The sequence below is a fragment of the Neovison vison genome, chromosome 9 (assembly GCF_020171115.1).
Source record: "Neovison vison isolate M4711 chromosome 9, ASM_NN_V1, whole genome shotgun sequence".
In the NCBI taxonomy this organism is placed as follows: Eukaryota; Metazoa; Chordata; class Mammalia; order Carnivora; family Mustelidae; genus Neogale; species Neogale vison.
Genome location: NC_058099.1, coordinates 95,498,449 through 95,524,205, shown reverse-complemented (window position 1 = coordinate 95,524,205; position 25,757 = coordinate 95,498,449). Strand labels below are relative to the sequence as shown.

General features: G+C 43.1%; 1 protein-coding gene across 4 annotated transcripts in view; it reads left to right on the top strand.

Annotated features, from left to right (window-relative positions):
- The window catches only part of GLIS3 (GLIS family zinc finger 3), a 438,158-nt gene that overhangs the window by 324,611 nt on the left and 87,790 nt on the right, over positions 1-25,757 (top strand). For all 4 annotated transcript variants that reach the window (XM_044265977.1, XM_044265974.1, XM_044265975.1 and 1 more), the window contains 2 exons: positions 11,703-11,864; positions 16,184-16,294. In XM_044265977.1, the coding sequence (XP_044121912.1) occupies positions 11,703-11,864; positions 16,184-16,294 (273 nt within the window). The remainder of the gene's footprint in view (positions 1-11,702; positions 11,865-16,183; positions 16,295-25,757) is intronic.

The following is a 25,757-nucleotide window of genomic DNA, read 5'->3' as shown; positions in this document are numbered from 1 at the left end:
CTACTAATATTTTTCACTTTGTAAAGAAACAAAAGCAAAAATGTGTTTGGATTCCTTACAAGACATGTTTCTTTCTTTATCTCTTTGACCTTTTGAGAAGTAACATTCCCTTGGAGTTGCATGGAGGGAAAACTTGGTTCAATAATTGAGCCAGAAGGCGGTGTTCTAACTGCAGCTCTGCCCCTTACCAACTGTGTGACTTTGGCAAGTTCCTGAACCTTTCTAGGCCTTAAAGTCCCTTCACTTGTAAAATAAGGAAGTACTAAGTACTAGAAAATTTGGGGTGCCTGGGTGGCTTAGTTGATTAAGCTTCCGACTCTTGATTTTGGCTGAAGACTTTGGGTCTTAGGATCAAGCCCCACATTGGGCTTAGCACTCAGCGCCGAGTCTGCTTAAGATTCTCTCTCTCTCTCTCCCCCCATCCCTCCCCCCTCCAAAAAGAAAACATTTGAACACATAAAAGATGATATAAATAATGGCTAATTTTTTTTGAGAATGTCCTGTGTGCTAAGTACTTTCATGTCAGGATTATTGGCTTTATAAGGTGACCAAAGATGTAACATAAAGGAAGAAATGTGTCTTAGAAACAACATGTTTTACTCATTTTTCTTTCTATTTCCTTGGAGAATAAGAAACAATAGAAGTTTAAATTCAGTGAAAAGGCTAACTATTCTGCATAATGGACCAATATTTGCATCGAATTAAAATATCTGAGATGAGGCACATCTACCCCCAAGCTTCATGGCTTTAGGTATAGAATTTTGTGTAGACCTATCATTCTTGTGATTGGTGGAGTCAAGTTCCAAAGAGAGGAGGTAGAAGTTGCATGAAGTAGAATAGTCAAGAGAATTGAGATGATAATTCTTAGCCAAAATATTTTCCTAAGAACTATAAGGATCTTAAAACTCAGTGTGTGCCTCTAGTGATTGAATATCCTGTGGGTCACAAAAACCAAACAGTCATGCTTAGAAAGGGTTCATGGATTTCGCTTTTTGCCCATGAGGGAACCACAGGTCATAGGAAGAATAGGCAAAAAGGGACAGTGGCTTTCTCAACGACCAAGAAGGAAGAAGGCTCCAAGTTGGGCTAGGTAGTTCGGCCATCAGAAGAACAAGGAAGGTGGAGAGCAAGCGGAGGAAAGAGAGGGTCCTCTGAGCACCTGCTGTGTACCATTCAGGTGTGCGCTGGAAAGTCTGTGTGGGAAAGCTCATCTGGGAAAGGCAGAAGACTGGGGGTGATACGTTTTGGAAGCAACCAAGTGAGTAGCTTTGATGAGGCAGCGTGGGCTGTCACAGAAGATCGTCAGCCCTTCAAGCGTGGGGTGGCCACATGCGACCTGCGGAGCTCATGCCTCTGTAAGGTCTGCAGGCTCAAGGCAAGGTTTGAGTTCCATGATTTTTGTATCTGCTTCTTTTTTTAAGCAGCCAGACACAGATGACTTTTAGCAAGAACAGAATTTATATTTAAGCAGCGCATAATGAAAATCGACGGCTTTTTGTTGAGAAAAGCACAGTGTCAGGAAAATATCACTCTCTTTCCCCTGTCACAGTGGTGGAAATTTTACATTTGAAAGTGAAAAGGCTTAAGATATAATTTTTTAATCCCATCTTTCCTGCCCACTTGCATCTCTTCCAAAGCTTGTCAGGGCCAGATCTAGAATAGTAAGAGCCATTAAAAATTTGGCATCTTGCACTCTGTTTTTTGGAATAAACTCAGTGTGGGCCAATTTATGGTAAATTATTCTCTTCGTGTGTGAATTTCCTTTTCTCTCTTGGCAAATTCATGCTTGCCTCTACACCCCTGCACACGGATCTTAAACACACACATTTATTACAGAATCTGTGTGGGCTCTGTGTGTAAGTGTTAAAGTGTGTGCCCATGGCTGTACCCACAAGTGCATATGCACATATTTGCACCTATGTGCTTATATGATAGCAAATTGACTTAAACAGTTTGTCTTGGAGGTTTGTGTTGCTGTATGTATGTTAGCATACATTCTGTTGCAACCCGCAAACAGTTTCTCAGTCAAAAGATGACAGAATTCAGCAATCATTTTGGGAAACACCATAGTAAATAAATATATTGCTTAGCTCTGTTAAACCAAGCATGCCAATTCTTAATAAAACTGAAGGCAAGAAAGTGGCATTTCTCATCTTTGCAGTCAGAGGCAGTTACTGGGTAGCAGTCCACTGCCAAAGGGAAAGGCAGAGCCAGGGCCTTGCTACGGCCCCCATACTCTGAGCACAGAAAGTTCTGGAATGAGGTATGGCTGTAGTGTGGGATCATAAGGGATGCTCATGTCTGCTCCCATCCAAAGAGTCTGGGTATAGGATGTGGGCAGAGGCGTGGCATCGTTAAGAATTGCTTGATCTGCTGTTTGGGGATATTTGACTCAGGGCAATGAAGGGCAGGGTCCCAGCGAGCTTTTTTCTTTGCATGGGAAGCTCTGATGAGAGGCTCTTTCCTGGCACGCTGGAGAGAATATTAGCTCAGCTTTTAAAGGGCAATTTAAAACAGTTTCTTTTCCTTTATGTATGAAGAAGGCACACATTTATTTGCCTTGAATTATTGCTAATAACGTGTTCCAAATGGGTCTGTGTATGTTTAGTTCAAGTTTAGAAGAGGGTATGTTAAGAAAACCGCTCACTCCCTTCACCAGGGTTGGCCCATCTTTCTCAGAACATCAATAAAGAGGTCAATGTATCGCATCCACCAAGAAACAAAACAAAACAAACAAACAAAAAAGACCCCACAACCATATGTTGGTATTACTATTGTTTTCCCACATAGTTAGATGTTAAAATAATTAAATATATCTCTTACAGTAGTTCTATAGAACATTCAAATCCGGCAAAGCCCATAAATACATTTTTATAGCTTTTGCCATGTTGACCATTTGATGTCATCACGAGTGCTAACACGCCCGACCTAATTAAAAGGCCTTAATGAGTTTACTCCACAAGGAAGTCTAGGAAATCAATATGCTCTTTTACAAAGAGTTCATTCTCTCCGTTTCGCTTAGCATTTATTTAGCAAATAATCTGCAGTCACTTGAGTACATGCCAAGGACTGTACCCAGTGCCGGTAATAAAAAGATTAATAAGACTCAGTCCCTTGTCCTCATAAAGCTCACAGCCTAGTGGGGGAAACAAACAATCCAATTAGTGTACCTCCGCGTTTTAGCAAGGCTGTGGGCGAGGCACGGTGGGCATGTGGGGAGTGACCTATTGTGCCTTGTGAAAGCAGAAAGGGAGGGTCACAGAGGAGGTGACACCAAGTAGAGGGGTCAGTTGTATGTCACCGGGCACAGAGAACAGCGCGTGCAGAGGCAGAGGCAAAAAGGAGTTGGCTGCTTCATTAGGGGGCTGCAGCTGAACTGGCCTGCGGCCCGCGGTGCAGGGAGGAGTGGGGAGGCCGGAGGGGGCAGGCTGACCGCGGCTGTGCTCAGCCTCTCTTCTGCCTACAGTCTTCTCTCTGTTTCTGTTTCCCCTGCTTCCTTTGGCTTACTCTGTTGTGTTTTACTTTAGCTATCCCTCTTTGTCTTGAAAGACCTGAAACTGGAAAGGTCTTCTAGGAAAGCTAGAGTTGTAGGGAATGTCTCTGACCTTTTAGAAAAAGAAGAAAGGTGAAAAATAATGCCTAAAATCCAAAGGCCGATTCCTCCCATTACTGTCAGCTTTCTCCTACTTGAGTATATAAAAAGCAATTCAGGGGTGTTGAAGCGGGCTGGGTCAGATTCCAGACTTATTGTGCTCTGTGTCTCTCTCCTGGCATGTTCTGTGAATGCAGAGAAAGTAGGATGGGGCCTGATGATACTTTTGTATCGTCCGCAGGGCCTAATCGAATGCTGAATGTGTAAGAAACTCTATATTCCCTGGTCCCTTTGTGGATCAGGGACTTGGTCTCTTGGTGTATAGACCAGGACTGAAGGAATTAGAACAGTTGTCTTCTTTAATAGAGAGCAGCAAAACATCTGCAAGTCGCTTTTATGTGTACCCTTTACAGAGAGTTCCTAAGAGTATGTCCCTTACGTAGGCACAGTCATACGGAGTTATATATGACATGTGATCAGAAACACAGATACAAAGAAAATTAAGGAATTTTATTTCTTTTAGGTGTATTTATGTGGGACCAATTACAGGCCTTAAATACGTTTGCTCTAGTGACGTGTGATCAGACGGCCTCCACTGAGCTCTGAGGGTAAACCACTGGGCCATGCATGCTCGAGTGTTACGTATTTGCAGGTTGCATGAAATCGATGTGAATAGTAACAGAAGAATCGGGCAACTTACTTATTGCTATGTTTAAACAACCTTTTTCATTATTTGCCTACTCACAGAGTGAGTTTTTTTGCCCACTCAAAAAATAATTTGCCCATAATTATTTGCTTGAGATTATGGTTTTCTGGCATTGTATTGACACATCATGAATAATATATGATACCTTACATTTGCGGACTAGCCGGAGAGGGCCATAGGATCTGACTTAAAGACCAGTGTTTCACTGTGGGGTACGTACTCTCCGGCTGTACATACAGTGCCCACAATGACATTCCATTTGTCCCCAGCAAGTGTCAGTTGTTATAAACCAGACACTTGATAATTTCCATAAAAATTTAATATGGTTCAAATGTTGGCACAGAAATAACATATTTCTCTCTTCATTGTCATGTGGCTTCTCAAAAACACTCTTTTCCATTTTGTTTCTTAAGTGGTACCCTCATTGACTTTGCCACCTCATGTAGAGTAAGGACCCTTTTACAGATCAACCACTACCCGAAACCCACAATGTTAAGAAGCAACGAATGGCCTTTAGCTGGTAAGAAATGCATACGTACTGCCGATGTAGGTAAACTTTGTTTTATACAGATTTCTTAATCAAAAGCAAAAAGCACACCAAGCCAAGAAGTTGCATTTATGAGCTTTTTAATAGATTCATTGTGTACACTAGAATAACAAGGAAAGACGTAGTAACTGGGATTTCTTTATTATGGGTTAGGAAAACATTACGGAAAGGGTTTTATATTAATTCTACAAAATGTTTAATGGTTCCAGAAGATCTGGATAAATGAGTACTATCGCCCACTTCAAAACACCAGATGAGTGGTGGGCACGGACGGGCTGACTCATGAGCCCCGAGCGTCCCAGTCTCTTTTCTGCTTGAGCTGCGGCAGCCAGACCGACGGGCTGGGAAACCCCGAGGGCTAGCGTGGGAAATGCAAGCGCAAATCTATTTAGATATTTGTGATCTTTGGAAAATTCGTCCCATTGGTGGGGTGGGGGGGGGAGGGTTGCACTGATTTCTCTGAAGTTAAAAGAATTCTAAAATTTACAGGAGTAACTGTACCAAGACTTGAAATAATATCCTAGCGAGGCCACTATTCCTTTGGGTAGAACCTTTGAAATACTATTATCAGATATTATTACCTTTTAGCAACCCAAAGGAAACATAGAAATCCCTTTTCTGTCAGTCCGTTGTTCAGATAAGAAGGTGGTTGGTCTGCAAACATGAGGAATGGCAGAGGGAGAGCCCGCGGGAGCCCCTTCACGGCCCTCGCCGGGAAATCCAGCGTCCGAACGAGACGCACAGAGGAGCGCCTTCCGTCCTAACTCCGTGTCTTCAATTCCTGAACCAGATCCTCCTGAAAAGCCTCAAAACGTTGGAAGTCGTTTCTTTTTCTCCCTTTATGTAACACTTTCTACAAACCGGTGTGGTAAATCCTAAGAACGTAACGCGAGCAGAAGTACCAGTAAGACGTTCCTGGGAACGGAGACCGCGGGACGTCCCAGCGGGAGAGGGGGGAAGCGACATCAGGTGCCCCAGGGGCGTCCGCAGGCTTTCTCTTTTGCCTGTGTCCTTTTTTTTTTTTTTTTTTAAACTTTTCTTCTGCTTTTTTTCCCCCAGACAACACTTTCTGTTATCTTCCCAGCCAGTATTTTAAATTTAGATTTTACTCATCCACACTTTGAAGGATGAAGCTGCCACAGTCCGGTTCATCAAATGCAATCCCTTTCTTCATTCTTGTATTCTTGCTCCAGTTCTTTTGTTTATTTTCTCTCTTCTTTAAAAACAAAATCCCGTTAAATTGTGTCTTATCAACCTCAGGGTAGTTTAATGATCCCTAGAACTTTATTTCTCAAAGGATCATCTTTGAACACTCAACAGTTTTAGAAGTGTCACCTCGGAGACCGTTAGGAATGCACTACCTCGGGCCTCCCTCCACACCTATTGAATCAGAATCTGCATTTTAACAAGATGCCTGGGTGACTTGGGGGGACCCGTGCTACCTCGAGCCGGGAGCACTGCCTCAGAAGGAAACGTGGAAAGCTCGGCGACACCTCGAGGCAGATCTCTCACCTCCTCTGAGGTGTGCGAGGTGGCCCCGGCCCTCAGCTCCTGCCCGTCTCCCTCATTTACACGTCTGGCAGGAAATACCGTGATTCAAGTGGGCCTGAACTCATGGTCTTATTGTGGAAGTCACCTTGACTGTATCCACACCTTGGAAATATCTGCCAGTCTTTCCACCCATGTGCATTTCCCGTTGTCTTTGAGCCGTAAGCAGAAGATACCAGCCCCCTATAAGTCACCAGTCCATTCCCCAAGCAGCTGGGGAACTGCACCCATGGCCACGATAATGGGATTAATTGGTCTTGACCAATGAAATTGTAAAAGTGTATACCTCCAAGGGTCATAAACACTGAGGCTTAATTGAAATCAAATGTATATTTTTAAAAAAAGCCTGTCCAGCATCCTAGACTCCTTTCCGTTTGGGTTTTGTTGACATTAGTGATGGTACAGAAACCTGATCAGGAAAGGTTTGCTGTTACTACTGCTTTGAACACCAAGTGTGCTTTTCGGTACATTAAGTAGCTGATTAGGGGAGGGAAGTAATATTCTACTTGATTATTGGTTACACATATGGAATAAATCCTATTTTAATGGTGTCTAATGAGCCTTTCATTTTCAGAACCTTACACAAAAGCCTCTAATAGAAAGGGAAAGTAATATTTCAAAGGTCATCTTAATACCACTTAATGTCAACAATCTGTAATCAAGCCAGTATATATGCATGGTGATTACAGTCCGGTTGTGATCCTTTAAATATGAAGTAATCTCCTAAATTAGCAAAATGGTGTAAGCTAAGGTTCTCTGGGTTTGAGGCAATTTATACTTTTTAATTAAAGTTTGTTACTTGCAAACAGCCTGGGAGTTAGAGATCATTCTCAGAGTGAGGCCTCGTGTAATGCAGCATTTCCAAACCGCGCCCCCCACCCCCGAGATTTGAAGTTCTGTCACTTAAAATTTCATGCATTGTTCTTGTGGGTTCTGTAAAGTTGCTGAAATGTGCAAATGAAAAGCTAGGGCTCCCCTTCTGTGCTTTTTCTCTGCAGGGGAAGGTACTGGGCTCTAGAAATGTGGGGTGTTTCGCTGGTCAGGAGGCCACTGAGGGAGCCTGTGGGCAATGGCTCTTTCAGAACCGTCTCTGCCAGGTGGCCAATTACAAAGTAAGGAATGTTCCAGACTCTCGAGTGGGAGACTGGCTGAAACATTGTGCCCTTCGCTGCGTGAATGGAGATGACCCTCCCTCAGCCCCGGCCCGCATCGGGAGCCGTTCCTTTTCGGGCCAGCGCTGCTGCTTGTTCACGTAGCTCTTGCAGCAAATAGGAGTGGGTGACTCCCGCAGGACACTTTGCCCATGTCAGGGGCGTTCTCCGGAGGAAATCAACAGTGGCTACAACACGAATGGCTTTCACCGATATAACATCTGAATCTCCCGGTGGGCTTGTCGGCTCCCGGATCGCTGGGTCCCCACCCCAGGGTTCCACTCTGTTCTTCTGGGAGGGACCAGGGGTTTGTATCCCCGACAGATGCCCAGGGTCCTGGGATGCGGCTGGTTCCCGCAGTGCCTCTTTGAGAAGCCCTGCTCCCGCTGCATCCGTATGGACGCCGGCCCACCACACACCTGACCTTGGGTCCGTCTCCCCCTGAGGAAAGCTTGAGGGTCATTCTTCGTGTTGCTCCCAGTGCCTAACACACATAGTAGCCGCGCTCGGGGGCTTACCGCATACCCGCTGGGGACCCAGAACACCCATGTTGTTTCCGTGAAATTCCAAGCCTACATCAGACACCTCCCTGCACCGTCACCCCCTCCCACATTACTGTCCTGTATTTGTCTCTCTTTGGCATTCTGTGTTTCCTCCCTCCGCTGTCCCCTTACAGTCTCAGGGTTTGTTTTTCTCTTGTCTCTTTCCATATGACCTGTGTTTGAACCACAGGCAACCTGGGCCTGGTGGTCTGCTTCTATTGGTCCTTGGTGTGTGGGTCTACAGCCAGTCGGGGAAAGAGACCACCTGAGAAGAGTCTGTTGGTCTAGTATTGTTTGAGGCAGATTGGTGACTGTGACACAAAGAGTCAGGTGACACTTGGGACTTTAGATCTCAGGATGGACCTTACACGGTAGGAACCTCATGAGAAAGCCTTTGGCTCAACCCAAGGAAATGCTCTTTCTGCGGTTCTTGTTTTCCTAGGTTTTAGATGTTCATTCGCAAGGTGGAACTCACTCATTAAAGATCTGGAAAACATGAAAAAAACACTAATACAGAAAAAAGCATCCATTTGCCCAGACGCCCAAAGCAGCCGGTTTGGGGGTATTTTGTAACAGTCTTTTATACTTCTATCTCAATGTTAGTTTATTTTTAATGCATTTGCATTTAACTGAATTTATAAATCTAGGGGTAAAATTGCCCTGAGGGAAAGGAAATTCTTGTGTTGAATTACAGGGTTATTCTCGTAATGAATGATAATGATTCATTACACAATTGTTTGCTTTCAAGTTTCATCCAGACACCATTAGAGAAATGAATAGCACCTCCTTCCTCTTCTCGCAGAATTGTCAGTGTGGCGAGTTCAGTCAGGTGTGGTGCTCTCCAGACCGCCCAGAGGTGTTGGGTGTAAGACCCCCCATGCAGCCCTGTGTCAGTTCCTCAGTGTCTGACTTTCCTGGTTTGGGGTTCTTGGTTTCAAGTGAACTTCTCCAACAAGAGTGACTGGGTGGTATACATTATGAGCCCCTGAGTCCAAGAAATTGCCTTTCTCTTGCTTTTATTTGTACAACCCAGTGGGGTCAACCCCCTTCACTCTTAGTCTCTGCCCCTGACAATTGGGCAAGTGCGAGCCCTACAGACTCTGTCCCCTTCCAGCCTTCCCCGCTGCAGAGGAGACCTGTGACATCAGCTGGATTTTTGTGATTTTTACAGATAATCTTTTGATTGTCTTTTTCAGTCTGGGAGCTCATGTTTTCCTCCCATCTTTGCTCTTTAAAAACAGTCAGGATGTTCTGAGATGTAATTCACTTTCCACTCATTTCAATGTGTTGCAGCAAGCCTTTTGGTCTTTGATCACTGTTTCTGCTAATGGTAATAAAAGCAATTAATTGACTTGAACTGTACATTTTACTGGACACTTACGTAGACGCCGAACAGGAGAGGGCATGGAAATGCCAGACTTCCTTCCAGTTTATGTCTGATCACGTGGATGGGTTCAGTTAGTTCGAGAATGTGCGTGTCCCTCTAGTCCTTCTGTGGCAGATCTGGGGGTCTTGGTTGTGTCTGTTCTAAAGTGGGTCTCCTCTCCCGTGTTGGTACCTACACAATGCAGCCTTCTCCCTGACCAGCACCTGGGAGGACTTGTACGAGAGAGGGGAGGCTGGGACCTCCTCAGGTCTGGGTCTGTACCCTGGAGTTGGCCCCAGCACGACATCCGTCCTACCAAAGAGCCTTGCTAGGAGCCAGACTACGGGCTTGAGGGGCCGAAACCACAAGCTCATTTCAGACCTAAGTGTGACCCACCAGGAGAATCAGCCGAACCCCGGTAGTTCGCTCCCAGTGGTCCTTCCTGAGAACCTTAAAACCAGGAGTTTGGTCGGCAGAGGCTTCTTAGTCATGAGTTGGGGGTTGACAGTGAGCCCCTTTCTTCTCAGATTTGAGCCCCCCTCAAAAACCTGCAGAAACAAGCCACTTAACCCCTCTCTCCCTCGAGCAGTAAATCATGATATGCCTTTCACTGGGTTGAAAAAGTAGTGGCTTTGTCAGCAATCATCTTCTGTTCGGGCTAAATTTATTTTTATGTGAAACAGAAATCAGGAAAACACCAAAATTATTTTAAGCAAAATATCAAAATTGAAATAAACCAACATATGTCTGCAAAACATGTATAACTCTCAATCAAAAATAAGTGCAACTTTCATAAATTTCTTAAAATACTCCAGCATGTGAAATCTGGATGACTTAAATAGATGGCGTTATGACACGGTTGGTTATTCATTCTCCTCAGTCCATCCGTTCCCTAAACCTGGCCAGCCCTGGACCATCCCTTCACCAACGATGCACTCTGTCCTCTACCATCTATCGTAGTAAGTGAGAGAACCGAGGGATGTTATCAAATGTCTTGTAGTAAGGTTGAATAACATTGCTGATTTTGAATGGAAACCATCTTGAATTTACCTTCTTTCCTTCTATTTTATTCTCCCCTCTGCCCCCCACATTCCTCCCTAAGAAGTGAGGTTGTTTTTTTTTTTTCTTGTTTTAAACACCGTTTCCATATTCCCAAATTTCTTTGCAGTGGGAACTCAAATGGGATGAAAACTGTCCAAGTGATATCAGTATTCTAGGGCTTGCTACCAAAAAGAGAGAGTCCCAGGATAAATGTCCATCTCATATTTTGACTCATGCACAGGCTTTCTGTAACACAGTTTCTTTATTAGATTGTCACTTCGAGGATTGGAATCATTGTGAGCCTCTAATACAGTTGCTGGTATTTTACCCACAAGACATATAGTAAAGAGTCCCATCAATAAATATTATTGACCAACCAATACAGCATTTCTTGAAACCTCCGGTCTCTCATTTTCAGTTCCTCTTTTCATGAATGAGGTAACATCATTCCTTAGAAAAACAAAAATAGGTGAAACTATCACTTCATTTGGAAAACATTCTCAGCAGCACATGAATTATGTTCTGGTTCCTTTTTTTAAAAGCACATTAAAAACTTCTATCTCATTAGGTTTGGCATCAGTGTGTATGCCAACAGAGTCGCTCTTTGGCAGCTGAAAAACTCCTTGAGATAGTTCAGGATGTTTCTGGTCCTGACGACCCCATGGACACGTACCTTTTGCATCCTGGACCCTTGGTCTTCAGAAGCCCACCTTCCTCTCGTCCATCACTTCGATTTGTTGTTGTTGTTGTTCTTAGTTTATTAGTTGTAAAAAGTTTCTTCCTTCCTGGTTCCTTCCACTTAGTCCAATTTGGAAATGGAAAAGTGTGTTAATTTTTTAATAGATCTTTAAGACACGCATTACTGTATTTTTATTAACTGAGCCAGATGGTTCACAGCAAATTTTCTCTGACACAAGTAATCACAGAAATCAGTTTGGGGCCCAGATCTGGTAGGGAAAGTGGCATGTATATTAGTGGAAAAATGCAGTTCACATCAATACATGGGTATTTTTAGAAGGCGCATTTGTTACTATTTGGATTTCATCTTATTTTTTTGTTTTGTCTTTTACGTTTTAGACTAAATACATGCTAAGGACATTCCCCCCCCGCCCCCCGTCCCCCAGACCCAAACATTCAAGTTCCTTCTCAACAGCTAAAACTTGTTTTCTTTTTCTTTTCTTTCTTTTTTTTTTTTTTTTTTTTTTCCAGTTTGAAGGTTGCAAGAAGGCCTTTTCCAGGCTTGAGAATCTCAAGATTCACTTGCGGAGCCACACAGGCGAGAAGCCGTATCTCTGCCAGCACCCGGGCTGTCAGAAGGCCTTCAGTAACTCCAGCGACCGTGCCAAGCACCAGAGGACGCATCTGGACACTGTAAGAAGGGCAGGAGCTTTCCAACTTCCAGCCCTAAGTCCCGGGGTGAGGGAGTGCCCGTTTGATGGTGGGCTAGTGGAGGGGCTTGCTTTACGGTCTGCAGGTTAGAGGGGCAATTCCAAGGGCAGCAGTGGAAACTTGGGGAAGGTCCAGAGGGGCCTATAGTGACAAGTTATTAGAAATCTCCCACCTGCCTGAGACCAAGAGGTTCCTCGGTGACCTCTGTGTACAAAGTGGAGATGGGCCAGGGGCACATAGGAGACTGGAGGACAGAGAACCTCTACCGGGGACTGGGCATGAAAATAAGTATTTAAATACCAAGACATGCATGAATAGATACTATATGCTAGCTTGAAATAAGAAGTGGTTTGGTTTTTGTTGGTTTTACTACCTGCCACCGCCCAGCCTCCCCAGCCCTTACCCTGGTTCTTTTCTTTCTGACATAAGAACTTTGAGGCTGGCACGGTTACTGAGTATGAATCTGGCTTTTTGCTTTAGAAACCACCTGGCATTTTCACCTTCAGGCAATCTGAAAAGAATCCGCAGATCTCTCCCCAGGATTCAGCTTCATTATGCCTCCCGTGCGTTAACAGCCGCACATCCACTGACATAACCCGTGTGAGAATGACTGGTTTTCATCGTTGCACCTTCACTCTCTTCGTGCAGTAACATTTTGTTCCTTTCCTGAGACTCTCCTGTTTTCTATCCTGTTGATCATCCTTCTCTGCATTTCTAGAGTTTTGAGGCCATTTTCTTTCCTCGATGCCCGGTAGACAGTGTGCACTTTCTCTCCACTTAACAAAGCCATCAGGATAAATGTATAATACACACCACAGATCTCTTACCCCACGTTCTTGCAAATAATGTATTCATGACAGTACTTTTTCAGTGTTAACATTCTGATGTCTATTATTAAACTACACCAGAATTTGAATTTTGAAAAGATACCGTTATTTCTACACACCTTCTCATACATATTTAAGATTCTTCTGATGTTATAGTTGACATATTTATTAAATTTTATATTAGTCTCTATTAGTCATATTGATAGAAGTCATTTTAGCTATATGTCACATAACCTTTTTAAACAGAATTATCTCCTAATGTCCATAAACGTGATGGTTTGCCTAGTAAATAGCTAGAATATAATTAGAGCACTATGGGCAGAGGAGAGCCCCTTTCTGCTCTAGCTGAAATAAATTCAGTGATTTTAGGACCAACAGAATAGAATATGAAATGAATAAATTTGGTGAATAGCAGGATTTTTTAAAAGGTAGAAATAGGAAAAAGAATAAATTATTTTAAAATGCCCTATGTTGTATGTCTAAAACTGTCTTGGTAGAATCTAATAAATTTTCCAATTTGTCATTAAACTTTATCATGGAAGAATGAACATTCATGAGACAAGATTGTCTTGAGAAATTGCCTCTACTCTAGCTAGTTATCTGTAGTTTGAAAGAACTATTGTGAGCCGAATGTTACGGCTCCACAGTACCCTTCTTCACTCGGAGCTAATTTTAGCTAATCCGACTACAAGCATTTTCTGAAATCGTTTTGGATTTTTTTTTTTTAAAGCACTTTTTAAAACTTTTGAGGAAAGCTACCACAGATAATAATTTCATGATTTGGTTCAATGCAGTAGCTTTTAAAACCCAGCTACTTTTATTTTATTATTTTTTTTTAAACACTGCTCTATTAAATCTTTCAATACCATCGTCCTTCCTTTAAGGTGCAGACCTGCCCTCCTGTTTAAATTTTTATTGCATTAGATGAATTGGTAAACTCTTTTAAAATCATGTAAAAATTAAACATTTGTCTTAAAAAGCAAACTGTAGCTGCTTGAAGAATGTGTTATTTAAATTCAGGCCCCCATTTCCTTTCATTAAGCACTCCGTATGCTAATGCTGTCAGAATTTTAGATGAAGTATCTTTCTTCAACTCAATGGATTCTTTACTTATTGGAAAGTTATTTGCTCCGCAAGGATTACGGAGTTCATAATTCTAACCCTGAAAAGTGTTATTGACTTATTTCTCTATCAGCATCTTAAAATCGAAACAGGGGGAATGATTTTACAGTACATGTGGAAACGATAGTTTGATAAAGTGTAGCAGGCCACTTAAAGCTTCGGTAACCTGAGGTAAAATGACCCGTGTACCAGTAACACTTGGACCGGCACCAGACACTGCTCACTTGGCACATGAATCCCAGGGGGCTGACAGCAGGGGAGAGAGGGAAGCCACCTGGGAGGAATGGTGAGTATTCACGCCTTCTCCAAGAACATCTCAAAATCAAGTACAAAAATCACATTACCCATTTCTTGTCTTTTCAACCCAAATAGTAGTGACTGTGGTAATAATAGTGATATTGATTTATACAACATGTTAATATTCCTAAAGTTTTTTTTACATGCCACATCTCCTGGAGGGCTTGAAATGTGAGTTGATGTGGTCACAGCATGAATGCCGACACAGGTATCATTGAGTTCTCCCCTAAAGCCAGGGCAGGGTAGGGAAGGCCAGTGTGAGAATATCGTGTGAACTCGGGAAAGAAAACTGTTGTTTACCCAATGGAAACTGATGGGCAAGGGGCTTCCACCCATATTGGCTGACCGTTTGGAAAACCTGAGATATGGAGAGCCTCGTTCATCCAATGTTTATGGTCAGACTTCTCATACGTAACACAGTGCCCAGCACCCCACAAAACCACGAGACCTGTTGGGTGATTGAGTCAATCATTTAGTCAGGGAATAGATACATGGCACTTAGAATTCATATTGGGTGTGTCAAAATAAATTATATATTCATGACTTCACCTTATGGTTGGAATCAAAAATGGCAAAAATAAAAACGAATCATAAAGATGGCTTTCAGCAGGGCAAATAATGTAACCCATGTCTGTGTTGGTACACAAAATGACAAGCATGCACGAGAGAACAGGAACAAAACATACAGAGAAAAACATCTGAATTTTTTTTTCTGGTTTTTTATTTTGATTTGATGGGGTCTTTTGGTTTGTTTTGGTCTGTTTTGTTAATGACATAGCAGGTTCCTCAAGCGAGAATCCTCTTTTAGAGACAGGTTTCCTTTTTTCCTTCTTACATTTAAAATCATGTTGGCGGGGCACCTGGGTGGCTCAGTGGGTTAAGCCTCTGCCTTCAGCTCAGGTCATGATCTCAAGGTCCTGGGATTGAGTCCCGCATCGGGCTCTCTGCTCAGCGGGGAGCCTGCTTCCCCCTCTCTCTCTGCCTGCCTCTCTGCCTACTTCTGATCTCAGTCTGTCAAATAAATAAATAAAATCTTTAAAAAAAATAAAATACAATACAATAAAATCATGTCGGCACAACTCTAGGTAGTCCCGCCTACAGAGGTCCAGGGTAGATGAGGAACTGTAAGTTGTGACTTACGAACACAGTTTATCTTGTGATTTTTTTTAGTGTAGTTCTTAGATTAGACAGAAAGATTTGCTTTATTTCATAGCTTAAAAGCCATACTCTCCAACCTTGGGAGCGTTTTGTTATCACCATAGGTATAGCTGCTACATTTTGAATCGATGTGCAATGCTCCCATCCATTCATTTCCTAATCATTACAGACCAATCACCAGGGACCCATAAATTAATAAGATTCTAGACTCAGCCTTAGGTGCCACACCTCACATCTCTCAGGAGCATGGGGGACTTGAAGGAGCTAAACCTAGTGTTTTCAGTGCATGCAGCCAAGGGCTCAGGCATATAACCCAGGCTGAGTACCAGGACTCCTCTAATCCTGTAATTCCTATAATAATATTAATGTTCCTCTGGCTGAGTTTTCATGTGTCTGTTGTTTGAAAGGCCTATTGTCCCTCACTCACCTTCCACTAATATTCCCTTTTAATTCTCTCCTTCTTTCTTTCTGAATCAGGTTTCCTCTGAAACATTCCCAGTCTTTTCTGGACTTTCCTGCAGCTTCCTTATACCTCAACTCTTAAAGAATGTGTGTTTCCTAGTTTCTGACAGTACCAAAGATTGTTTTCAGGGGAAATAACTGTAAGTATGACTAGAGATGCTTACTAATAATTTCCACACCCAAAAATGCCACAAGAGGTTTTGTGGGAAGAGTGAACCTCTAAAGATGTCTCCTTGTTTCTTGAAAGTTTGCCCTCCTCTTGGCCTTCGTGCAAACTTACTGGGCTTTTGAATTAAAAGGCACAAATGTTACCCAGCATTTCACCTCAGTCACTTGGTAACAGTTCATTCTCTGAAGTTAGTAGTCTGAGTCAATCTTCCCCAGTTACCTTTATGATTTAACTACAGTTCGTTTCTTTTTTTCTTTCTTATTTAGAAACCTTATGCTTGTCAAATTCCAGGATGCACCAAACGCTATACAGACCCAAGTTCCCTACGAAAGCATGTGAAGGCACATTCTTCCAAAGATCAACAAGCAAGGAAAAAGGTAATTTTGAAAGAGCGTTTACCCAGCCAGGAAAGGCACATTTAAATTACTTTTGCAATAGTGGGACCACGTGATGGGCAATAGAATTCTTACACTTCTCCAGTTGTTACATGCATTAGACGCTTTGGGGAGAGGTACAGCTTCATGAAGTAATAGCAGTGTGGTGGTTTGCACAGCTGATATAACCAGATGTGAATTTCGGGGGAGGGCTCGTATAATAAGAATCAGAGAAAATTAGCGAAAGACCCTAAACTAGAGAATGACAAAAGGCTTTTATGGAAATTACGTCCACATAGCTAAAGAAAATTGAATTGGGAAAAACAGCACAACAAAAACCCTTTCTGGAGATAAGTGCTTTTTCATAAAATATCAATTGGCTGAAGCCATTTTAGCTCTGAGAGGGAAGGTAGGTGTATCTCTAGGGTAAGTAGAGAGCATCCCTGCTTTAAACTTAGGAAAAAACACATTTCTTAATACGTACTGTGTACGGAAATTCGAGAAAGGAATTGAACCTAAAATTACTTTGGCATTACTGAGGAATTAATGCATCTTTCAGAGTACACAGAAAGCATAGCATCTTGGATTTGGAAGAAATATTAAAGATCAACCAGCCAACCCGCCTGATGCTCTCTCTCTCGACCTCGTAAAATCTCTAGCAAGAGGTTGGTCATGTCGTGCTCCCGCACCTTGAGATCTGGGGAGCTTACTACCTTTCATCGCATTTCCCAATAACTGAGTTTGTAAGTTTTGGGGCCAGCAAGTACCTTCTGACCATGGGAGAAAAACACAGACACACTGAGCTGACCTTAGCTTTTTGAGTGTTTCCTTTGCGTCAAGATCGTACTGATTCATGGAAGGGCACTCCATGGCAAGTGTAAGGAAGATTTAAGATTTAACTTATGTCAAGTGACTTAAACCCATGATGTGATCAAACCCTGTGGCTGTGGTTTCAAGTCATCGGTGCTTCTACTGAACTAGAAATGTGCATTCTTTCATGGTTTATGGGGATTTAACACTTTTATGTTGGGAAATGCTGTGTAGTCTTTTTTTTTTTTTTTTTTTTTTAAACCTTGAGCTTTTTCTTCCTTGAGAGGCGTTAACACAAAGCCAGTTCAGGTCTCATATATGGAAAGAATTTGACCTCTTCCTTGTGAACGAGAAAAATGCCCAGTCGGAAGGATTGGAAAATCCTAATTGCATATAAACCCACTCTAGTAAGTCAATTGTTAAAATCATTTTTTTCCTCTATAAATACAATGAAGTCTCTTTTATTGGAACACAGTAAACTGATAACAGATGCTCATTATCAACAGAGGATAACAGATGATGAACTAAATATATCCTGTATTGAACAAGTGCAAAGGAACTGCTAAGTGAGTTAATGATATAAACAAAGTTGTAAGGAGGATATTCATCTTTTTCCAATACCACCAACCTCGCATCCTGTCCGCTATGCCGGCAGGACCGCTGCCTACTGGCTTTTGTCGTCATCTGTGTGTGTGTGTCTTGCGAACTTGACGTAACTTGTCTTTGTTTAAAAATCAAAACCCAAACAAACCAGAATCACAACTCTTGAGAGATTTTTTTCTCCTAAATCTGACCATTCACCCCGAAGTTGTCTGAAATGTATGAGGTTTTACCGTAATACCAAATCCATCAGAAGATTGGGGAGCACCTTCCCTAAAAAAAAAAACAAAAAACAAAAAAACAAAACAGCTGCCTGGGACAAGAGAGGATGCAGGTCCCACATCTAGTCGAATAAGCCCCAATTCGATAGTCCACGTAAGAAGGTGACCTGGGTTGATAGTAGGTATGGAAACAGAATAAGATATTTCCAGGAATTTTTAATTAATTGCTTTCCATTGTTCAAATGTGGTGTGTCTCAGCCTCTAAATAAAGGAGGGATAGTTCTGATTGTGTGAAAGATTCTTGAAGCACTAATTTAAAAAAAGAAAATCAGACCCTGAGACTACAAAATAGAAATGTAAAAACAATTTACAGACAGACTTCAACAGTCAGGTGGTTAGGTAACAAGGATATACTTTCGAGGAGCAATATTATAACTTAATATCAAATATTTCAATATTTTCTCAATCTCGTCTTCCAGAAAATGAGATACTCTGTCTGCAGTGATCAGCTTTTGATGCTGCGTGCCCTATTCCTTGCAAACTGGCGAGCTGGCCGTGGCTGCCTTTTAGTGCCCAGAATTTAGGGACCGGTTTACCATGTTTACTCGCCAAATTTTAACCTGTTTTTTTAATCTGAAGATTTTAAAAATCTGTTACAAATCAGTGATAAATTAATCTGTGGAAATTAAAACGATGAAAGTTGCTCCATCCAATAAAACGAGGAAATGCCACTCCCCAGAGGAGCTGTGCGAATGAACCCCAAATCAGGCAATCCACATTTTCAGACTTCATGCCGGCGTACTGGCATGGAATATTTACACGGTACAATGTTGTTACTAGACCTTGGAGAGATTCTAATTGCTAACTCACTTCAGTGCTTGGTATTTGAAATATTTCCTGGCAGGAATAAAAAAAAAAAGAAGAAGAAGAAGAAGAACTAAGAAACAATAAACCTTTTAAGGCAGAATTAAGATTATTTATGACTTTAATTAAAAATTGAAAACTGGCATCATTTCAAAAAAGCCTTTACAAAAATGTGAATTCATCAAAAATAACCATAAAAATTCCAAGGTGATAAAGGCACAGTGGAGTAATGGTCCCAGCCCTAGGGAATTGTTTTGTTGAAAAGAATAAAACCCTCTTCTGTCACACCCTGTTAGTCATGGACTTATTTAATATACCCTGCCTGCCTGCTTTCCTCTAATCCTCTTTTTTACCTCCCCCTGGACACTAAATGACATTATTTTGGTCTTAACATTGCCGGCTTTCTGAGGCCCCACTCTGAAACCCAGGCCAGTGACAAGGCACCGTCAGACAGACGTTTACTGGGGGAGGCAGCGTCCTCGAGAGTGATGACCTGGCCGCGTGCATGTGGCACTCCCCACACCTGTCGGAGCCTAGTGAGAAGCCAAAGACTGGAAAGCTTAGCTAAATACTATTCGAGCTACAAAAAGTAAGAAAGAAGAAGGGGGGAAAGCTCTTCTGCAGAGGAGTTGGGATAATTTGGCTCATTGCATGTAGAAAGTAACTTTTCTCTCTGCCTAACGTGTGCACACCCACACATTCCATCAGCTGATGTACAGACTTCCTCCGTGAATGCGCCTTGCAGATCTCCAGCTCTTTAAAGAGGGGGCTGCACGGATAAGTGACTCTCCAGATACTCAGGTCACCAGCTGCGGTCTCCGGCGAGAACAGAATGTAGCCTGCAGAGCAGAAGGCAAAATCTGTCCTTCAATTCGGCCTGATAATGAGTGGCAAAATAAGAGAAAACTAAGGCAATGAGCCGCTTGAAATTTCCCTCAAGGCTGTGAGCTTTATCAGAAATTTTCATTTGCACCTTGGAAGTGCCCATAAGCGGTGATGGTGGTGATGGGGGGTGGGGCGAGGGGGGGTCCTTTCAACTCTGGCTTGTTATCAAAATGGACTTTAGAAAGCAAATGCAAAAGAATGTTGGGCCAAAAGTTAGAGACAGCACGCATCTTTCGTCCATTTCACAGCTCCGCGAAGGTGCCAGACTCTGGCTATGATTTGCGAAACGTGTAGTTAACAATCACCTTTGACTGACCCTCCCTGGCTGATGACTTGGACATTCGCAGCCTCAAGCAGGCTGTGATAAACCCGGCACCGCATTCCCAACCTGCAGGAAGGCAGCCTGCACTCCTCTTTCCCGCTCAGGGGAAGCCATGGGTCATTGTCTGGCTAAAACAGAGCAACGTACGCAGCGCGCCTCTTCGGGTAGATCTGGGGGCTCCGTGGCCTCTGCTCAGAGCCACCCCCATTTCACTTAGTGAAACAATTTCATTAAGCGCTGCACAGCTCACCTTGCTTTGTGCCCTTGTTGGGATCTTCAGAAGCTACATGAAAACATCCAGTTCCTACATGGAGGCATCCATTAGAGGAGCTGGTGAGGCTCTCGCTTTCCTCCCGGTTGGTTCTAGTATCATCCGTGCAGCAGGGGCGTGCACAAGGGCACATCATCAGAGGCCTGCCCACACGGCGACTTTCCTTTCTCTCTCGTTCTCCCTCCCACCCTCCCTCTCCTCTCCCTTCCTCTTCTCTCACTCATTAGTGGGATGTCGGTCATAGGCACAGATCATGGACGTAGGATTTCAAGATGAACTAGCTGCCCCCTTACTCCCACGTGTAGCAAATCCCATGGGAAATCCTACTGGACAAGTGATGCTTCTCTGATGTTGAAATGTCACTAAAATGTTTTGTCGTTGTTGATGTTTGGTGAGTGAGTCATTCACTAACCTTAAAGATTGTTGGTGGCAAATTGCTTCTCTCTCTCCTCAAAACAATGGTGGGCCCTACCCTCCGGCCTGAATGTCCTGATGCCTCAGTGGAGGGTAACCGATTCCGGGAAAGGCCCTGGATATGCCTTTATAAGGCAAATATCTGTGGCCCAAAATAGTGATGTTAATTAATTCAATTTAAGTGATGAAAAGAAGTCATCTTGGTTTAACACTCGACTCATCGCACTGATTTGGAGTTGAGACCAGCCGCGTGGAAGCCTGTAGCTTAGGAAAGTGACTCTGGCTCTGCTTTGGAGAGCGCCCTTGTCGCCCTGCGGTGCGGGCGGGGTGAGGAGGGACCTGAGAATCCCTGCTGGGTGTGGGAAGTGGGGAGACGGGTCAGCTGTCCATGAAAGAAGCAGTTAGCGAGGAAAAGCTTCTCTTTCTTTCGAGACAGAGCAGAAAAGCTGTCTTCAGCCTTGTAAATACCGAAGAAGACTTACTAGCTAGCGTCTGAGGGCCTAGGGGCCCAGCCAGGGTCTTCTTGTAAGACTTAAAGCAGTGTTGCCCCAAGTGTGTTTTTGGAACACATCCCACAGAATGTTATGAGATATTCCTTTTAACAAGATTGTTGTTGTCGTATATGTTTGGGATATGCAGAGCTAAAGAATATTCAAGGTTTTCTTCTCGCGAGAATTCTCAGAGCCAGAGATGAATGAAGCCCCAGCGGAAAGAGAACTTGAAGCACTGGTCAGAATTACTCGGCCAACAACATCATCTTTTTCCTCTAGAGCATCTCATCAAACTACTCTTCTAGTAAATTCCTAGAGAAATAATCTCAAAAAAGTTCATTTCTTTCATCTAACAATTATTTATTAAGCACCCCACAGGGTGCCAGGCACTGGCTTAGACTCAGACGTGCACGTGGGTACGAGACAGATGTGTGTTCTCTGTCTCCACAGAGCCCCATTGTCTTGAGGAAACCTGACAATAAAAAGGTTAACAAAAAGTGAGCAGCATAAATGCAGGCAAGGACATAGCATGGGGGTTGATAGGGAGGTCACAGAGAAGGCCCTACTGAAGGGAGACGGTCAGGAGCGCGTTTGAATAACCACACTGGAAATGAGAAGATTGCATTAGCCCCACAGTTTTTTAAAAAGCACCATGTAAGTCAAAATACTGTGCCTTCTTGGGGTGGGGGCTGGGCACCTCAATGGTTCACTGAGCCGTCAGCACATGGGACCCTGCCACAGCTCTGAGTTTAGAAAGGAGGCCTGAACTTGCTCTCCCGAAGATTACATTCCAGCAAGACACACAGACTCATGTGCTTTCCGTACACTTGGAGAAATGCCGTGATCAAGTCTCACAGAGAATCCTTCTGGAACGTGGAGTCTGAGAGTTCCTTTGCAACGATAGACATTCTTAAGGAGTGAAGTCTTCTGGGTTTTTATATTATCCTCAATGACTTTATAATACCTTGTCATATATGGCAAAGTAGTTTTACTTCTCCTTGAAAATTCTGATTTAGGGCAAAAAATGAGGGTGTTTGGTCCAGCTCTGGCCAACCCCGTGGGGCACACGGACCCTCCAGCAGGTGCTGTAGTAAGCAGTTGGCCTGTATGGTGCCCAGCACGGCTACCGGATAGAGATGGTTCCTAGGTAATTGCTTTTTCGATTGATCGACAGAAGCTCTCTAAGCTTCTCATTCCTTTTCTCTTATTAGATTTTGTGAATTCTTGATGAAAATGGTTTTGGAATGAAAGCATTTAGCTCAGACTCTCTGCAGCCTAAATATATGTCCTGAAATATCATGGCAGAGCTCACCACAGGTCTCCTCAGGCTCCGAGTTTCATGTCTGGTCTCGAAGCCCTCACATCCTTGAGGGAGCTTTGCCTTTGCAATCCTCGGGCAGTATTTTCCCATTTTGTTTGTATCTTGGCTCTCTGAGCTGTGAAGATTTATTTTCAGGGCGACTTTACAGCGGGGCCTGGATAAGCCTCGTGCAAAAACTTCTCCTCGTGGGTCCCGGGCAGGTGGTGTGTCTTAGAGCAGTGTTCGGGTTGGAGGTCAGGTCGTATGGGCTTCTTTTAAGCAGAGCCATGAATTGTTCTGTGACTTAGCTTAAGTTACATGCCCCTAGTTTTTCCATTTACCATCTTCACAGCTAGCTCGAAAGGCAGATGCAGGGCCTCAGAGGTGAAGGGGGCCCTATTTCGGCAAAAGGCATAGTTCTGTCATATCACCTGCAATCCAGGGCAGTATATTGTAAATGACAATGGGAACAATGAGTTCCCTGAGAACGGAATCTTCTTGCAGGGGGAGTCACGGTTCCGTGACTACGATAGCCTGTCCTTCTGGGTCATGTGGATGCTTGGATGATGGTGCAAGAAAGACCCAAACAAGGAAAAGGAAGCTGAGACCTAAACCAGAGGGAATTAAAGACAAACTTGAACTTGTGATATTTGGTTCTGTTCACGGGTTATCAACCTGGGCTCCACGGACTATAAAGGGGTGAGAGGTTCCACAGCTGAATGGGTTTCAGGAAACTCATGAAATACCAAAATTATGTGCAAGATGTATTTTCTAGGTAAAGGCTCTAGAGATTTCACTGGCTCTCCAAAATTAAGACAAAAAAATAATGTAAAAAAAAATAAATAAATAAACCCCAAACCCAAAACCCAAAACCAAACAACCCCACAACAGGACCCAAGGAAACTCAGGAAGGTGCTGTACATATCTGTTACGTTGACTATGGTAATCGACTCAAGGGTGTGTGCATCCATCCAAATCAACTTGTATATGTTAAATACACACAGGTCTTTGTATATCAAGTACAAATCAATATAAAAGAAAAGAAGTTTAAGAAAGGAAAAAAGAAAGATTATCTGAGCCAAAAGAAATGTAGGAGCCCTAGTGACTGTTTCACATGGCTTTCATGACAATACCCAAAAAGACTCTGCCCAACTAAGAAGAATCATGGCTTCCTGTGCCCTTGTCGATTGCCTTCTACTTACCAGACATTCACCATGTATCTGATATTCTGCTAAGTGCTGGAGTGTAAAAAAAAAAAAAAAAAAAGAAAAAGGCAAGACACACTCCTCTCCCTTGAGGCATCCAGAGATGTCAAAGCTGGATTTTGACGAGGGCTGGGCTGATAGGACAGAGATCAAGCAGAAATGTGGAGTAGGAACAGACAGGAAGCACATGGACCAGTTCAGAGGGGGGTGTACTTGGATGAGACGTAACGGAGGCCTGGATGAGGGTTAGCGGGTGGTTGGGATGAACATGAGTAAACAGGAATTAACGGTAGATTGAATGCCAGGGACGAGGGCAAGGGAAGGGTCAAGATGGTGCCAGAGTTCCTAGCTGAGGGATTGGGGGACAGTCCCCAGGTGGAGTGTCTTCTTCCTCAGGGATACCTCAGTCCTGCTCTTCTTGATTGGATCAGGCCCAATCAGATCATCAAGGATAATCTCCTTTCCTTAAAAATCAGCTGATCATAGGCACTAATGGTGTCTAAGACATACCTTCACAGCAACACCTAGATCAGTGTCTTACTGTGCAAAGGGATGAGAGGGTAGCCAAGTGGACACAGAAAAATAACCATCACACCCACAAACTCGAGTCCTTTATGTTAAGATTCAGCTGAGCTTACTTTATTTGAAGGTGCCACTAACCACATGAAAACGGGGTATGGCACACCTTAAAGTGTGGTTTATGTTAGTGCAAATTGATGGCTCACTAGGAAAACAGAAGGAAGTTAATTATTGGATCTACCTGGTCCTACCCCTTTGTATTTACCCTTTGATTGTTCAAAGCAAATACGTTCGTGCCAACTAATTGACAGACACTGCTAAGAGGGTAAAGAGGATTATATTTCAAGCAAATAAGCAGATACTTTTTACAAACATTTTGCATTACATATCAGAGAATTTACAGGTCCCTGTAAGTTTATCATAATATGTTAACTTCTAAATCAGTCATTATTGTCCTAATTTTATACCAGGCAATGCTTGTTAATACAGTGTGTTTATGTCATACTAAATGAAGTAATGACTGAAAAGCACTTAGCTTGCTGCCTGCTGCATTATACATGCCCAAGAAAGATTCGTGTTAGCACAAGAATTACATCATGTTGTCTCTTCATAGTCTGTAAGAGCAGCACCTGGGTGGCTCAGTCGGTTAAGCAGCTGACTTTTTTAAAAGATTTTATTTATTTGTCAGAGAGAGAGAGGGAGAGAGAGCGAGCACAGGCAGACAGAGAGGCAGGCAGAGGCAGAGGGAGAAGCAGGCTCCCCGCCGAGCAAGGAGCCCGATGTGGGACTCGATCCCAGGACGCTGGGATCATGACCTGAGCCGAAGGCAGCCGCCTAACCCACTGAGCCACCCAGGCGCCCCGCAGCTGACTCTTAATTTTGTCTCTTGTCATGATCTCGGGGTCCTGGAATCCAGCTCTGCATCCAGCAGAAAGTCTGCTTGAGAATTCTCTGCCCCTCCCCCACTCTCTCTCTTTTTTTCTCTATCTCCCCCTGTCAGCCCCTCCCCACATAAGTAAATCTAAAAAAAAATTTCTAAGAGGCAAGACAGGTTATTAATGAAGTTTTAATAAGTCAGTTTTCTCTCCTCCAGACTCCTCCATTAATTTATTTTTCCCTCAAAGAGATTTTAGCCTTTTAAAAACGATACCTAGACACTGAGGTCACAACGTAACTGTAAATTGTTTATATTATCTACCTTGCTTTTTCCTCACAAAGAAACACATTTGTAGTCAGGTGTACATGCTTTAAAATCTTGACCAGACAAGCTGACTGACCTGATGTCTATTTTCATCCAGAGAATTCGTATCTCTGGGTTGGAAATCTCTACTTTTGGTCAGCCCACCCATAGATATGGTTTCATGAGTGAGAAAGGGAGTTAGGGTTTCATGCCGAGGAGTTTTGCTTTCATGCCCATTTCAACCTTGGTTGTTTCCTGACTGCCTTTTCTAGATTGACAGAAGACTCCTCATTATTTCCTTATTCTTATAATGATTTACTGTTCTATTTCCTCTCGTGTGTGTTATCTGTGCATTTCTCCCGTCCATGCACGGACTTCTGCATC